At 38.1% G+C, this 16,038-nt stretch overlaps 5 protein-coding genes across 5 annotated transcripts; 3 read left to right on the top strand and 2 right to left on the bottom strand.

Moving 5' to 3' along the window:
• Positions 1-821: 821 nt before the first annotated feature.
• SPAR_J00990 (uncharacterized protein) lies at positions 822-3,140 on the top strand (the record flags this gene model as incomplete). Its single annotated transcript, XM_033911288.1, has 1 exon — positions 822-3,140. One exon carries the CDS (start codon positions 822-824, stop codon positions 3,138-3,140), a length of 2,319 nt encoding a protein of 772 aa, XP_033767179.1.
• Positions 3,141-3,538: 398 nt separating this feature from the next.
• UTP10 (snoRNA-binding rRNA-processing protein UTP10) lies at positions 3,539-8,848 on the top strand (the record flags this gene model as incomplete). Its single annotated transcript, XM_033911287.1, has 1 exon — positions 3,539-8,848. One exon carries the CDS (start codon positions 3,539-3,541, stop codon positions 8,846-8,848), a length of 5,310 nt encoding a protein of 1,769 aa, XP_033767178.1.
• A 422-nt stretch (positions 8,849-9,270) lies between these two features.
• Positions 9,271-10,923, top strand: GZF3 (Gzf3p; the record flags this gene model as incomplete). The annotated part of the gene is made up of 1 exon (XM_033911286.1): positions 9,271-10,923. One exon carries the CDS (start codon positions 9,271-9,273, stop codon positions 10,921-10,923), a length of 1,653 nt encoding a protein of 550 aa, XP_033767177.1.
• A 385-nt stretch (positions 10,924-11,308) lies between these two features.
• Positions 11,309-12,961, bottom strand: CCT7 (chaperonin-containing T-complex subunit CCT7; the record flags this gene model as incomplete). Its single annotated transcript, XM_033911285.1, has 1 exon — positions 11,309-12,961. The coding sequence occupies one exon, from the start codon at positions 12,959-12,961 to the stop codon at positions 11,309-11,311; it is 1,653 nt and encodes a 550-aa protein (XP_033767176.1).
• A 451-nt stretch (positions 12,962-13,412) lies between these two features.
• On the bottom strand, positions 13,413-15,548 carry MDV1 (Mdv1p; the record flags this gene model as incomplete). The annotated part of the gene is made up of 1 exon (XM_033911284.1): positions 13,413-15,548. One exon carries the CDS (start codon positions 15,546-15,548, stop codon positions 13,413-13,415), a length of 2,136 nt encoding a protein of 711 aa, XP_033767175.1.
• Positions 15,549-16,038: the final 490 nt, after the last annotated feature.

Genomic DNA, 16,038 nt, shown 5'->3' with positions numbered 1-16,038 from the left:
CATAAAATATTGGACGAACGGAGAAAAGGATAATTTAAATGCACCGGCGGGTAATATACCCCTAATTTCCAAATTTTAGGATGGCATATTTAATGAAGCTGTGCCACTAGGTTTGGGGAGTTATTTTTTTTCACTTACAATGAGTGCGGAGTCATGATGAAACAGGTACTTAGACAATGCCATCCCGATTACTACTGATTACTGATGGTACAGGATAGATGCCGTGCGTGACACAGTCTAAGCCTTTCCTTCCCCTTGGCTTATCAAGGCCGAAGACGATGTAAAATGGCTTTGATCTGGACGGCCGGGGCATGGTCAAAACCAAACTTTTTCGTTGAACTATTTTTAGACAGCACCCATATTTTACCCGGACTGACTCATATGACGTAGCAACGCTTTCTCTTTTTGCTTGTTTGAACTCCTCGAGAAAAGTGGGGCACTGGGTTTATCCGCCACAGTAACACCAGCACGGCGAAAGGACCCTCTTTGTCTTAGCCCGAGCCCGAGCCCTCCTTGATCTGCGCGCCATTCGTGTTTCCGATGTCTTTTGGCTATTTCCATCCGAAAAATGTCGAGGGACTGCCATCGCCAACAATCGCCAACTCAATATGACGAAATTCGGAAGAACCTTGAAAAAGAAATAAATCGGATCGCAGGCATATTAATATATAACTATGTTTCATATTTGTTTTCGATCTGTTATATATGAAACGTAGCTAAATAGTCTTATATAACACTTTTCTTACTTAGTAGTGTGCGATTATTATCCTTTAGATATAGAAAAATAAAAAAAACTTATCGAATAACTGAGAGGTTATACAATGGACAGTATAAACGAGAAAACAACTTCTCCTGAGACAAAAATTCAAATGAGGAGCTCCGAAGACTGTCAATCGGGCGTGCCTTTCGAAGGTAGTAGTAACTATCGAACCCTCAACAACTCAGACGAGGATAGAAGAAGCAATTTAACTGGTGGGAGCAGAACTGATCCGGGCGTTTCCAATAGTGATAACAAAAATGTAAGGTTTAATACTGATATAGATGGCCCAGAAAACGATGTTTCTTCAAGGTCTACAGAAACCAGTGAGAATTCCAAGAGCACAGATGGGCAGGATGAAGACGATAGACCTGCTCGCCACAAGAGGAAGGCTAAGGTATCCTTCACACATTTAAAAAACAACGGTGATGATGGGGATGATGAGACGTTCATTAAAAAGATAATAAATAATCTGACCGGAAATCAAGGGGGTTTGGTTCCCGGATTGGCACCAATATCCTCAGACAATGAAGATGGTAAGAATGATATAGAGAAAAATAATCGTAATGAAGAAATTCCTTTATCCGACCTGGCCGATGCGTCTAAAATCGTAGACGTTCATGAGGGCGATAATAAAGAAAAACTGGAGGCCCTCAAATTAGAAAATGATGGAAATTACACGTCAGATGGCGAAACATTAGGCTCAAGTTCAAAAAATTCATTCCTAGCGCCTGCGGTAGATCATTTTGATGACTATGCGGAAAACAATTCCTCTGACGATAATGAAGGGTTCATTGAAACTTCAACGTACGTACCCCCTCCATCTCAAGTGAAGAGTGGGGTATTAGGGTCATTACTGAAACTATATCAAAATGACGATCTAAATGCTAGCTCCATCTATTCTGATTCGCAAGCTCCAACAACAGACGAAGAAGGTGTCTCTTCTGCTGCTGCCGGAAGGAAAGATGTACCGGTTGCCAAGCGTAGCAGATTACAAAACTTAAGAGGCAAGGCTAGAAAGGGCAAAATACCCAAGCTGAAAAAAAGGTTGAAAACAGAAGCAAAAATTACAGTTCATATTGCAGACATTTTACAAAGACATCGATTCATCTTACGCATGTGTAGAGCCCTTATGATGTACGGCGCCCCCACTCATAGGCTTGAAGAATATATGATTATGACTTCTAGAGTCCTTGAAATAGACGGACAGTTTCTGTACCTTCCAGGCTGTATGATTGTCTCATTTGGTGACGCCACAACAAGAACTTCCGAAGTTCAATTGGTTAGGTGTAACCAAGGTTTAAATCTTTGGAAACTGCACCAAGTTCATGCCGTTTATAAAAGAGTTGTCCACGATACTTTGGGTGCCGATGAAGGTAATGCCTTACTTGACCAAATTTTGGCAGACACGAACTTATATCCACCTTGGGTTTGTGTTCTTTTGTATGCATTTTGTTCTGCTATGGTCACTCCGTATGCCTTCGGTGGTGATTGGGTAAATCTGGCAATCTCATTTTTTATGGGGCTTTGTGTAGGGTCTTTGCAATTTATTCTTTCACAAAAATCCTACATGTATTCAAACGTTTTCGAAATTTCTGCATCTATTGTGGTTAGCTTTTGCGGTAGAGCCTTTGGCTCTATTCCTCGTTCCCAGATCTGCTTTGGCGCCGTCACGCAAGGCTCATTAGCATTGATTCTACCAGGGTATATTATTCTGTGTGGCGCTTTAGAGTTGCAAAGTCGAAGCCTAGTGGCCGGCGCTGTCCGTATGTTCTACGCCATTATTTATTCCTTATTTTTGGGGTTTGGCATAACACTAGGCTCGGCTTTGTTCGGATGGATGTATCACAATGCCACTAACGAAATTTCATGTCCTCAATTGATTTCTCCATGGTTCAGGTTCCTCTTTGTTCCAGCGTTTACTATTAGTATCTCTTTATTAAACCAGGCACACATATCGCAATTGCCTGTTATGGTCTTTATTTCCTGCACCGGTTATGTTGTAACATATTGGGCCGGTAAGCATTTTGCAAATTCAACAGAATTTACCGCTGCCTTAGCTGCATTCGTCATAGGTGTTTTAGGTAATTTATACTCCAGAATATGGAAAGGTTTAGCAGTGTCGGCTATGCTACCCGCGATTTTCGTTCAAGTGCCATCTGGTATTGCTTCACAAAATTCGTTGCTATCTGGGTTGCAAAGTGCGAACACGATTGTTAACGGTAATGAAACTACCACGACAAGCACCTCTGATCCATCATCCTCAATGTCATTTGGTATGACAATGATTCAAGTTTGTGTCGGTATTTCTGTGGGATTATTTGCCTCTTCACTCTTTGTCTATCCCTTCGGAAAAAAGAAAACTGGTCTTTTCAGTTTATAGACTCTCACAAAGTATACTCTGCCAGAAACTTGTTAACAAAAAGGAGCCCATGCTGTTATTCAAACCTTTCTTTAGCACCAAAGAAGACTTTGATTTGCTAGAAAAAAAAAATTAAAAGTAAAATATAAATACAGCATTAAGTACAAATAACGTATGATCTTTTGGACCTTCATTTCAATTTTATATTCCCATAACAAATAATCATTAAGATACACAGCTAAATAATATTCAAGTCACATGACTTTTTTTCTTTCTTTTTTCTTTCTGCGGTAAGCAAGAAAAAAAATTTTCAGTTAGCGATGAGCTAGATATTTTTCGAAGGTGTAACAAGCACTTGCTTCATACCTTCAGAATCAGAGTTACCTAGCCAGCAACCAAAGCACGAACAACTTTCAAATATGTCTTCGTTGAGTGACCAATTAGCTCAAGTTGCTTCCAACAATGCTACTGTTGCGTTGGATAGAAAGAGAAGACAAAAACTTCATTCTGCTTCTTTAATTTATAACTCAAAGACGGCTGCAACACAAGATTACGATTTCATTTTTGAAAATGCAAGCCAGGCTCTTGAAGAATTGAGTCAAATCGAGCCAAGGTTTGCCATTTTCTCAAGAACTCTCTTTTCAGAGTCTTCCATTTCTCTTGATAGAAATGTCCAAACAAAAGAAGAACTTAGAGATTTGGATAATGCCATCAATGCGTATTTGCTATTGGCTTCTTCCAAGTGGTATTTAGCGCCTACATTACATGCAACGGAATGGTTAGTTCGTCGTTTTCAAATCCATGTTAAAAACACAGAAATGCTGCTTTTGTCCACTCTAAATTACTATCAAACTCCTGTCTTTAAGAGAATTCTCAGCATTATCAAACTGCCCCCCTTGTTTAATTGTTTGTCCAATTTCGTTAGAAGTGAAAATCCCCCAACAGGCCTGACCATGGTAAAGCTCTTCAATGACATGGATTTCCTGAAACTTTACACTAATTATCTGGATCAATGTATTAAGCATAATGCAACGTATACTAACCAGCTTTTATTTACAACATGCTGCTTTATCAACGTCGTTGCTTTCAATTCCAACAACGATGAAAAACTAAACCAGCTTGTTCCAATCTTACTTGAAATTTCAGCTAAACTTTTAGCCTCTAAATCAAAAGATTGTCAAATAGCTGCACATACGATATTGATTGTATTCGCTACTGCCTTACCTTTAAAGAAAACAATTATTTTAGCTGCCATGGAAACCATTCTTTCAAACTTAGATGCTAAAGAAGCGAAACATTCAGCACTTCTCACAATTTGTAAGCTTTTCCAAACATTAAGAGGGCAAGGTAACGTAGATCAACTACCCTCCAAAATTTTCAAGTTATTCGATAGCAAGTATGACACTGCATCTGTCCTGTCTTTCTTAGATAAGGAAGATAAACCAGTCTGTGATAAATTCATTACCTCCTATACTAGATCCATTGCAAGGTATGACCAATCCAAATTGAGCATTATTCTCAGCTTATTGAAAAAAATAAGACTAGAAAGATACGAAGTTAGATTGATCATCATTGATTTAATTCATCTTTCTGAAATTTTAGACGATAAGTCACAATTGGTGGAATTATTCGAATATTTCACCTCTATCAATGAAGATCTGGTGCTAAAATGTTTGAGATCATTAGGATTAACTGGCGAACTCTTCGAAATAAGGCTGACTACATCTTTATTCACCAATGCCGATGTTAACACCGACATTGTAAAGCAATTAAGCGACCCTGTGGAGGTCTCTAAAAAGGATACGGCTTCATTCCAAGCATTCTTAGATAAACATTCAGAATTTATCAACACAACAAATATGTCCATGCTAGCAGAAACTGGAGAAAGATATAAAAAGGTTTTATCCCTATTTACTGAAGCTATTGGTAAAGGTTATCAAGCAAGTTCTTTTTTGACTTCCTTTTTCACTACTTTAGAATCAAGAATAACGTTCTTGTTAAGAGTTACTATATCTCCAGCCGCTCCAACCGCACTAAAGCTAATATCATTAAACAATATTGCAAAATATATTAACAGTATTGAAAAGGAAGCTAATATTTTTACTTTAGTTCCATGCCTGATTTGTGCTCTGCGAGATGCCTCCATAAAAGTCAGGACTGGCGTAAAGAAGATTCTTTCCTTGATAGCTAAAAGACCATCCACAAAGCACTATTTTTTATCTGATAAACTTTACGGAGAAAATATTGCCATTCCTATGTTAAATCCCAAAGATAGTGAAGCCTGGTTATCAGGGTTTTTGAACGAGTACGTCACTGAGAATTATGACATATCCAGAATATTTACGCCAAAGAGAAATGAAAAGGTCTTTTTGTTGTTTTGGGCCAATCAAGCCTTGCTGATACCTTCTCCGTATGCTAAGACAGTGTTGTTGGATAATCTGAACAAAAGTTCGACTTTTGCATCTTCCTACTCTTCTTTGTTCGAAGAATTTATTTCCCACTACTTGGAAAACAGATCTAGTTGGGAAACAAGTTGTATTGCTAATAAAGCAAATTTTGAACATTTTGAGCGGTCTTTAGTTAATTTGGTATCACCAAAGGAGAAGCAGTCATTTATGGTCGATTTTATTCTCAACGCTCTAAACTCGGATTATGAGCAATTAGCTAATATCGCTGCCGAGAGGCTTATCAGCATATTTGCTTCATTGACTAATGCTCAAAAACTAAAAGTTGTCCAAAATATGGTGGATTCTTCGAGCAGCGTGGAATCATCGTACGACACAGTCGGTGTGCTACAATCGTTGCCGCTAGATTCTGAGATTTTTGTATCCATACTGAATCAAAACAGTATCAGTAACGAAATGGATCAGACAGACTTTTCCAAAAGAAGGAGAAGACGCTCATCGACGAGTAAAACCGCATTTTTGAAAGAGGAGGTTTCCCAACTAGCAGAATTGCACTTGAGAAAATTGACGATTATTTTGGAAGCACTTGATAAGGTCAAAATTGTTGGGTCCGAAAAGCTTTTGTCCACTCTACTTTCCTTATTATCAGATTTGGAAACTTTGGATCAAGACGGTGGATTGCCGGTTTTGTATGCGCAGGAAACTTTGATTTCTTGTATGCTGAACACAATTACGTACTTGAAGGAACATGGCTGTACAGAACTAACCAACGTAAGGGCAGATATATTGGTATCCGCCATCAGAAATTCAGCTTCTCCGCAAGTCCAAAACAAACTATTACTTGTGATTGGTTCTCTCGCTACTTTAAGTTCGGAAGTTATTTTGCATTCTGTGATGCCTATCTTTACTTTCATGGGGGCCCATAGTATTCGTCAAGATGACGAATTTACCACTAAAGTTGTTGAGCGTACCATACTAACTGTTGTTCCTGCCTTGATTAAGAATAGTAAAGGAAATGAAAAAGAAGAAATGGAGTTTCTCTTGTTGAGTTTCACAACCGCTTTGCAACACGTCCCAAGGCATAGAAGGGTCAAACTATTTTCTACATTGATCAAAACACTTGGTCCGGTCAAGGCGTTGGGTTCTTTCCTTTTCTTAATCGCACAACAGTATTCTTCAGCTTTAGTCAACTTTAAAATTGGCGAGGCAAGAACATTAATTGAATTTATCAAGGCCTTACTCGTTGACCTACAGGTCAGGGAGGAGTTATCAGGTTTGAATGACTTACTCGATATTATCAAATTGCTGACATCATCAAAGAGATCCTCAGAAAAGAAAAAATCACTAGAATCTCGTGTTTTGTTTTCAAATGGTATCTTAAATTTTTCAGAAAGTGAATTTTTGGCCTTCGTCAACAACACTTTTGAACTTATCAATAAAATAACTGAGGAGACCGACCAAGATTATTACGATGTGAGGAAAAATTTACGATTAAAGGTATATTCCATTCTTTTGGATGAAACAAGCGATCGGAAGTTAATTGAAAAGATCAGAGACGAATTTGGAACCTTTTTAGAGAGTATTCTTTTTTTCATCAACTCCGTAGAATTAACCTTTTCATGCATAACTTCCCAAGAAAACGAGGAAGTCTCTGACTCTGAAACATCATTTTCAGATCACACCACTGAAATAAAGGAGATCCTATTGAAGGTGCTTGGCAATGTGTTACAAATTTTACCAGTGGACGAGTTTGTTAACGCGGTATTACCTTTACTAAATACCTCCACTAATGAAGACATTAGATACCACCTGACGTTGGTAATTGGGTCCAAATTTGAGTTGGAAGGCTCTGATGCTATCCCCATAGTGGACGATGTATTGAAGGTTTTGCTTGAAAGAATGCCTTTGGAATCTAAGTCTGTTGTTATTTCTCAAGTAATATTAAACACAATAACGGCTTTGGTAAGCAAATATGGTAAGAAGCTTGATGGGTTTATATTAACTCAAGCTCTTACCCTTGCTACTGAAAAAATCAGCTCTGACATGACAGAAGTCAAGATATCCTCGTTGGCTTTGATAACTAACTGTGTTCAAGTATTAGGCGTCAAATCAATTGCATTCTACCCAAGGATAGTCCCTCCTTCTATTAAACTATTTAATGCTTCATTAGAGGATAGCAGCAACCCATTAAAGGAGCAATTGCAGGTTGCTATACTGCTGTTGTTCGCAGGTCTAATCAAAAGCATTCCAAGTTTCTTGATGTCAAATATTCTGGATGTTTTGCATGTTATTTATTTTGCCCGTGAGGTTGACACCAGCATTAGGCTATCAGTGATTTCACTGATCATTGAACATATTGATTTGAAGGAAGTTTTGAAAGTTTTATTCAAAATTTGGTCCGCTGAAATAGCAACATCCAATGATACGGTTGCCGTTAGCCTATTTTTGAGTACATTAGAATCCACTGTTGAAGGTATTGATAAAAAATCTGCGACTTCACAATCGCCTATATTTTTCAAGTTATTACTATCTCTATTCGAATTCAGATCTATTTCGAGTTTCGATAATAATACAATTAGTAGGATAGAAGCTTCCGTTCACGAAATTGCCAACTCTTATGTCCTGAAGATGAATGACAAAGTATTTAGACCGCTGTTTGTTATATTAGTAAGATGGGCATTTGACGGTGAAGGCGTTACAAATACAAGTATTACTGAAACAGAAAGACTGTTAGCTTTCTTCAAGTTTTTCAATAAGCTTCAAGAAAATTTGAGAGGTATAATTACTTCCTATTTCACGTATTTGTTAGAACCTGTTGATATATTACTGAAGAGGTTCATTAGCAAGGACATACAAAATGTTAACTTAAGACGTCTAGTAATCAACTCTTTGACATCTTCACTAAAGTTTGATAGAGACGAATATTGGAAGTCAACCTCCAGATTCGAATTAATTTCTGGATCCATAGTCAATCAATTATCCAATATAGAAAACTCTATTGGGAAGTATTTAGTCAAGGCAATTGGCGCTCTGGCTTCTAATAATAGTGGCGTTGATGAGCATAACCAAATTCTGAATAAGCTGATTGTTGAACACATGAAAGCTTCCTGTTCCTCCACTGAAAAACTATGGGCTGTTAGAGCCATGAAATTGATATACTCTAAGATAGGTGAAAGTTGGTTAGTTCTCTTGCCACAACTTGTTCCCGTCATTGCCGAGTTATTGGAAGACGATGATGAAGAGATTGAACGCGAAGTCAGGACCGGTTTAGTCAAGGTCGTCGAGAACGTTTTAGGGGAGCCTTTTGATAGGTATTTAGATTAAAGAAAAGAGGTGAAATAATATGTAAATTTCTGTAAAATAAAACATTATGCTATCGAACGAAGTCTTTCCATTGAAGTACCTCTAATTTATTCATGGTAGATGTCTTTGAGAGCCTTGCTCTATATCTCAATTACATAACTTCCAAGGTTCAATTGGATATTAACCTGTCATTTCCTCTGTCGTTCCTAGTGATTAACGTTACTGAATTGCTGATCCACTAACAAGTGGGCGAACAAAGTGAAAATTTTCTTATCTTCGCTTATCTGCGCTTATCAATCCTAATCAGTGAAAAATAAGATATGAGCTTGATAATAAGGTAGTTCGGAAAGAGAACATATTACAAATCGTTGCAGCTAAGGCATAAAATATACAAGTATCATTTGAGTGTTTGTACTGTGTCCTAAGATCTTACTGGTAATATTATGGCATTGCAGGCAACAACTCTTGGAAGATATAACATTAGAAAACGAGATAATGTTTTTGAGCCAAATTCAAGTGAAAGCCTGAACAGTTTGAATCAAAGCGAAGAAGAAGGGCATATTGGAAGATGGCCACCTTTGGGTTATGAAGCTGTTTCCAGCGAGCAAAAATCATCAGCTCAATTGCGTGAACCGCAAGCGGAAGTGTCAATAAGCAACAATATGAATTTTAAGGCTGATGACAGGTCCTTTTCCACTTCTGCTTCTGAAAGAACAAGTTCAGAGAAGAATTCGTTGCATCACATATTACCTAAAAATCAGGTTAGAAATAATGATCAAGTAACTGATAGCAATGGTAACAATAATGTATCCAGTGAAGCCAATGTTCCAATTTGCAAAAACTGTTTAACCTCTACAACACCTCTATGGAGGAGAGATGAGCATGGAGCTATGCTTTGTAATGCGTGTGGTCTGTTTTTGAAGCTTCATGGGAAACCCAGGCCAATTAGTTTGAAAACAGATGTAATAAAATCCCGAAATAGAAAAAGTAATACAAATCATACACATAATTTGGATAACTTTCGGAACCAGACAATGATTGCAGAGCTTAAAGGTGAAGCTAATATAGAACCAACTGGCCGTAAGGCAAGCAAGTTCATATATGAAGATAAAAAAAAAAATTCTCAACTTTCAATCGGAACATCGTCTACGGCGAAGATATTCAAGAAGACAAAAACTGATTCCAAAGAGAGGACCGATTCCCACTTATCAGCGACAAAATTAGAGGTACTGATGTCGGGGGATTCTTCGAAGCCGAGGCTAAAACCAAAACTACCAAGACAAGATACTGCTATATACCAAGACAAGTTACTTACGTTCCCAAGCTATACAGATATTAAGGAGTATTCAAATTCTGCTCATCAGTCTACTTTCATCAAAGAACGGTCGCAATTCAACGCAGCCTCTTTTCCACTCAACGCTTCACATTCAGTAACATCAAAAACGGGCGCAGATTCTCCCCAATTGCCTCACTTATCAATGCTGCTTGGCAGCTTAAGCAATACCTCAATATCAAATAATGCGAGTGAAACAGTTTCCAATTGCAACAATGGCATCGCCTCCACTGCTGCAACTCTGGCGCCAACATCGTCGCGAACAACTGACTCTAATCCATCCGAGGTACCGAATCAAATCAGATCGACAATGTCTTCCCCAGATATAATATCTGCTAAGCGTAGCGACCCTGCTCCTTTATCTTTCCATATGGCCTCTATCAATGACATGCTCGAGACAAGAGATCGTGCAGTTAGCAATGTGAAAGCCGAGGCCACATCGCCTCATTTCATACCGTTGATACAATCTTCCAAGGCTCATTATATACCCACAGCAAATTCACAATCGATCTCAAATGGCGTTTGCAGCTCCGATGCCCCAGGACGGAAAATAGTGAGCCACCCAGTTAAAGGCTTAGATGATCGTTTATCCGCTAAACTGCACAAAGAAGAAGAAATAATAAAACTAAAGACTAGAATAAATGAGTTAGAACTTGTCACCGATTTATATAGGAGGCATATAAACGAATTAGACGAGAAATGTCGAGCTCTTGAAGAGCGTTTGGAAAGGGCAGTAAAACAAGAAGGGAGAAAAGGTGGATAGATCATTTTTATAATCAGCATTTTTTTTACATACATTATCATTATGTGTATGCATATATAGATACGAAGTAGCATCATTAGTTGCGAAAAAAGGTCCTAATATAATATTATTTTGTACATTTTGCATAAGAAATGAAATACAGCTGCAGGGCATTGAACGCGATATGATAGTCAATGACATAATCGTTTCTCAGTGTTTCTCTTTTCTTTTATCTTTCTTTCGACCTAGAATTACTTTAAGATACAGAGTATACAAAAGAAAAAAGTAAGGTTTTATCAATACAGTATTAACTTATTTATGATTGAAAGAAATTACCTTTAATGCAAAAGCTACTGCAAAAAGAGTAATAATAAAATGTATGCAGCACATGTCTTTAAAGTTTTTATTACATTGGCATACCTCTCCCTCTTCCAGCCCCTTGGGGAGGCATCATACCAGCATTGGCACTTTCACTACCTTTATTAGTGATTGTCTCATCAACAGATAAAATCAAGTTAGTAGCCTCTGTGGCACTGTTCAAAGCATTGATTTTTACCAAAGCAGGTTCCCATACGAATTTGGCAAAGTTGTCGCCAATATTTTCTGATTCAAAATCAACACCATACCATTTTTCACCCTTGCTGTGGGCTAATCTTAGCTTGTTCAATATTTCTATCGCATCAAACCCGGCATTTTCACATAGTTGCCTTGGAATAACTTCCAAAGCCTTAGCAAAAGCATTAATTATCAGTTGTTGCTTACCAGCTATAGTTTTTGAATAGTCTCTTAAACATTTAGATACTTCCATTTCTGTAGCACCACCACCTGCAACAATTAGTTTATTTTGTAACGCTCTCTTAACTATCATGATTGCATCGTGCAACGATCTTTCAACCTCGGCAATAACTTGCTCAGCACCCCCTCTTAATAACAGTGTACATGTTTTAGCTTGTGGGCAACCTTGGAATAAATTGTAGCGTTCCGACCCAATTTGCATTTCCTCAAATAAAGCACAGGTACCAAGATGCTCTGGTTTTATATCTGAAGTAGTAGACTGTATAGAACCACCGACAGCTTGGATGACACGATTCATATCGTCCGCGCTCACTCTACCTGCACAGAAGATATCTCTATCAGCAAAAAATTGAGTGGCCAAATCGCCGATGGGTAACTTTGATAGTACAATATTTGCGCCTGTTTTTTCCACTTGTCTTAGCTTTTCAAAAATTAATTGCCATTCTGCATCTACAATTGCTTGGTAATCTTCAACATGTTCTACACGTACTTCAGCATTATCCTTCTCTGCTTTCAGCTCCAGTTCTACATTTAAACTCAAAATTTTAGGGTTGGTAAATTTTTTGGGTTGTTGTTCAAATCCAGCGTACGAAAATGTCTTCTTAAAGGCAACACCATTGATGAAAAGAGATTCTTCCATAGCTCCACCTGGAATTTTCTTAATACCTATTAATTTGTCATCTAAATCGTTCCTGTCAAGGGATAGTACAGCATCGACACACATTTTAACAAAGAAATCTGCATTTTTATGAATCAGTTTCGACGACATTGCAGTTCTAGCACAACGCTCGAGTAATTCTCTGCCACTGCTTTTCTCGGAAGTAATATCCACAGCTAATTCGTTTATCTTCTCCACAGCCAAAGAAACGGCCTTTCTGTAGCCCTTCATAATTAAATGAGATGAAATACCTTCTTCCAAAAAGGGCTTGGCCTCTTTCATCAATTCACCAGCTAAAATAGTTACACTGGTTGTACCGTCACCAACCTCGGCATCCTGAGCCCTAGAAATATCCACTAAAGTTTTGGCAGCGGGATGTACCACATCTAATAACTTTAAGATTGTGGCACCATCATTAGAAATAGTAGTTTTTTGATTTGATGTCACAATTAGAATATCAGAACCTAAGGGACCTAAAGTCGGTTTTAGTGCCTCTTGGACCGCAACACAGGCATTGATATTAGAGATGATTTGACCTCTACCTTGGGATGCGTCTGTTCCCTCTTTTAGAACCACAATTGTAGGTGTTTGACTTCCAAAATTCATTTTTCGAACTATATGGTCTCGTAATTCAGGTACTACTAAATATTTGTGGTTAACTCTCTATCTTTGATATCATATAAAACAATTTGGCATCTGTTAACGCTCATAATGATTATTCAATTTTTTTTTTCAGTAGCGAGGATGAAAAAAGTCGCCACTTAAATTGTTATCATTGTCCACGACAATTTCTTCGAAATCTTCACCGGGTAAGTAGAATATAAGCAAAGTGATTGCTTCCGAGATATCTGTATTATTATGATAGGGCCATATCCATAACCGTTTCACCAATAGACCATCATCAATAGTAAAGATGCTTTATTTACATGCCAGATGAATATTTATATTTATATATATATATATATATATGTATATGTATATCTGGGCGAGCAGCTAATCATGTATGCAGCCGATATTTACTTTTCTTTAATTGGGGTTGACCTGATTGCAATGCTTATTATACCGCCCAAATATGTACGTCTCCATTCTCACGACCCTCAACCATGTAATTCTCTTTGTACTTAACGGCAGTAACGCTAGTCTCGTTACCTTGTTCGAGGCAAGGCCAACTTTCATCCTTGTTGCTATCGTATATCTGGACACCCGTTTCGTTTGCGACAACGACTGCAGCGTTCTCCTGGAAGAGATCTAACGATAGAACCGGTGCACTGTACGCATGAAACTTACTCAACAATCCGGTCCTTAAATCCCAGACCCTGACTGTTCTGTCGTATGAACCGGTGACTAAGCACGCGGAGTCGAATTTCAATGACGTTATGGCATCTGTATGTCCTTTCAAAGTACGAATCACTTTACCGGATCTTAAATCCCACAACCTTACAATACCATCTTTTGTACCCGTCGCTAGAGCTGCATCAAAACTTTGTAGTGCACCTATACTAGGTCTCTCACTTCTTTGAGTAAGAAGCGTGCTCTTTGATAAATCGACATTAGTGGCTGTTGTTAAGACATTTGCAAAACTCAAGTCAATGGTTTGCATACATTTCCCAGAACGTAAGTCCCATTGCCTAATTGTCCTATCCTGTGAACCACTTACCAAGAAACTAGGATCCAATGATAATGCAGTAACCTCATCGGTATGTGCCTCAAATGTATAAACACATGGAGAATCAATATGATTTGTTGGAGAGGTAAGATTTTGTGTTTCCTGGTAAAGCTGTTGAGCTAAATTCAAATTCCATAATTTCAAAGCTGCATCTCTACCACCTGTAACGAGAGTTCCGTAATCACGATCGATTTGCATACAATTAATCGTAGCAAGGTGCCCTGCTAGTTCACCAATTTTGTTTTGCTTGGATAAATCCCAAATTTTTACCGTGTGATCGAGATATCCAGCTGTACACAAGGTGCCAAAGGGCGCATCAAAATCTAAGCAAGTGAGGGAATCATCGTGAGTTGACATTATAGAGCCAATTTTTGTTCCTGGTTCATAAAGCTGTTGGAACGTTGGGAAGCTTTTTCTGTGCCTTTTTTTGTACTTGTTATAAAAAGCACCCAGTTTATTCAATGAATTATCGTCTCGAAGTGGTTGTCTTCTCCTTGAGGTTAGGTTGGAAGTTTCTGATGATATACTTTTTGTAGCGCCATTCGCGTTTCTTTTAGCACCATTAGTAGGGGTCTTTTGCCCACCTATATTATCATCTTCCGCATTTTCGTCGCTACTAGCTTCGATCACCTCCAACCCGTACTCTTCCAAGAAGTCCAACCTATCGTCAATCTGCTTGAGGTTGTCTTCCAGTAATAATTGATTTTGTTCTATGTTGGCAACTTTACCAAGCAGTTTCTCTTTTTTTTGCCTGAGATCCTCAATTTCAACTTCAATGTCTCTTACTTCGGATAACGTAGAATTTTTCTGAATATTTAAAAACTCTAAACTATTTACAAGAGTTTGAGAAAAATTTTTCAATGCACTAGGGGAATAAGAGGAACTTATTTTTTTAGTTTCCACTCCAGGCGGTATGAGGAATGAATCTTGGAAATCAGGAAGCTTTGTGTGCATTTCTTCTCGTTCACTTGTCTTAGACACAACGTTTTTTGCACCATCTGTACCATTTGTGTCATAGTTTAATCTTTCGGTGTTCTCAATGGCAAGCTCCGCTATTGGCAGGTAGCTTTTAAAGCCCTGAAACAAGGATGAGTCTCTTTTGGATGCATTTTTCCTAAGATTTTCATCTTCGCCCCCTTCTGTTAGAAGCTTACCGTCTGCATTACTCTTGAGACCTTCTTTAGTTGGAATTTCATTCAAAAGATCATCACTTATGTACGTGAGCATTCTGAAGCATGTTTTGTTGTCTGTGAACTTGTTTTTGAATACATCGCCCCTTCTTGTCTTTGAATAAATATCTTCAAAAGTATTAGATCCATTTTCTATGAAGGGACTATGTTCATTCCTCTTCTGAAAGTATGAAGCCGAGCTTGTATTATTGATGGTCTTGGATAACAAATTTTTATAAGGCCCACTATTGGTTAGCACATCTTGGGTGTTGCTGTTCGATTTTTGGTAGTTTAGTAAAGCGGACGCCGTTGTGGACAAAGTTTTTCCTATATGAGTTATTTGGTCGTTCACTGACATTATTTGTCATTATTTTGCTATTAATTGAAGCTCTACAAAGGGTTTATATGTTTGTGTTTTTCTGTCGAAAGTTAGTTTCTTGTCTTGTTTATGTCGTCTTTCCAGAGAAAATCGATGTAAAAGTAGTTCCGCCTGTCAAAGTTGAGCGAATTCCTATCGGACGAAAAAGTCCGATGACTACATTAAACAGGGATACCAAGTTTGAGGAGAACTGCAACATGTAGGGGGGAATATTCAAGTATATATTCACTACCAGTTAGTTCCAAGTTCATTGGAAAAACTCATAACTAAAAGTTTAATAAAGAGTAAAAAGACTACGTAGTTAAGCTAAAGAAAAAAAAGCTCTTTGGCATGTGCAAGGTCGACCTGGCCTGTCGGTTCTCTGTGTCTGTAGGGATTCCAAAAACACTCAAGCGCTTGGCGCCGTGCTCTTGAAATAATATGAGTATTTCATTGCTGTTCAATGCACTCACTCAAACCGGCATCTGCA

This window comes from Saccharomyces paradoxus, chromosome X (assembly GCF_002079055.1).
Source record: "Saccharomyces paradoxus chromosome X, complete sequence".
NCBI lineage: Eukaryota > Fungi > Ascomycota > Saccharomycetes > Saccharomycetales > Saccharomycetaceae > Saccharomyces > Saccharomyces paradoxus.
The sequence above is the reverse complement of the archived record's forward strand: the minus strand, read 5'-3'. Positions and strand labels throughout refer to the sequence as shown.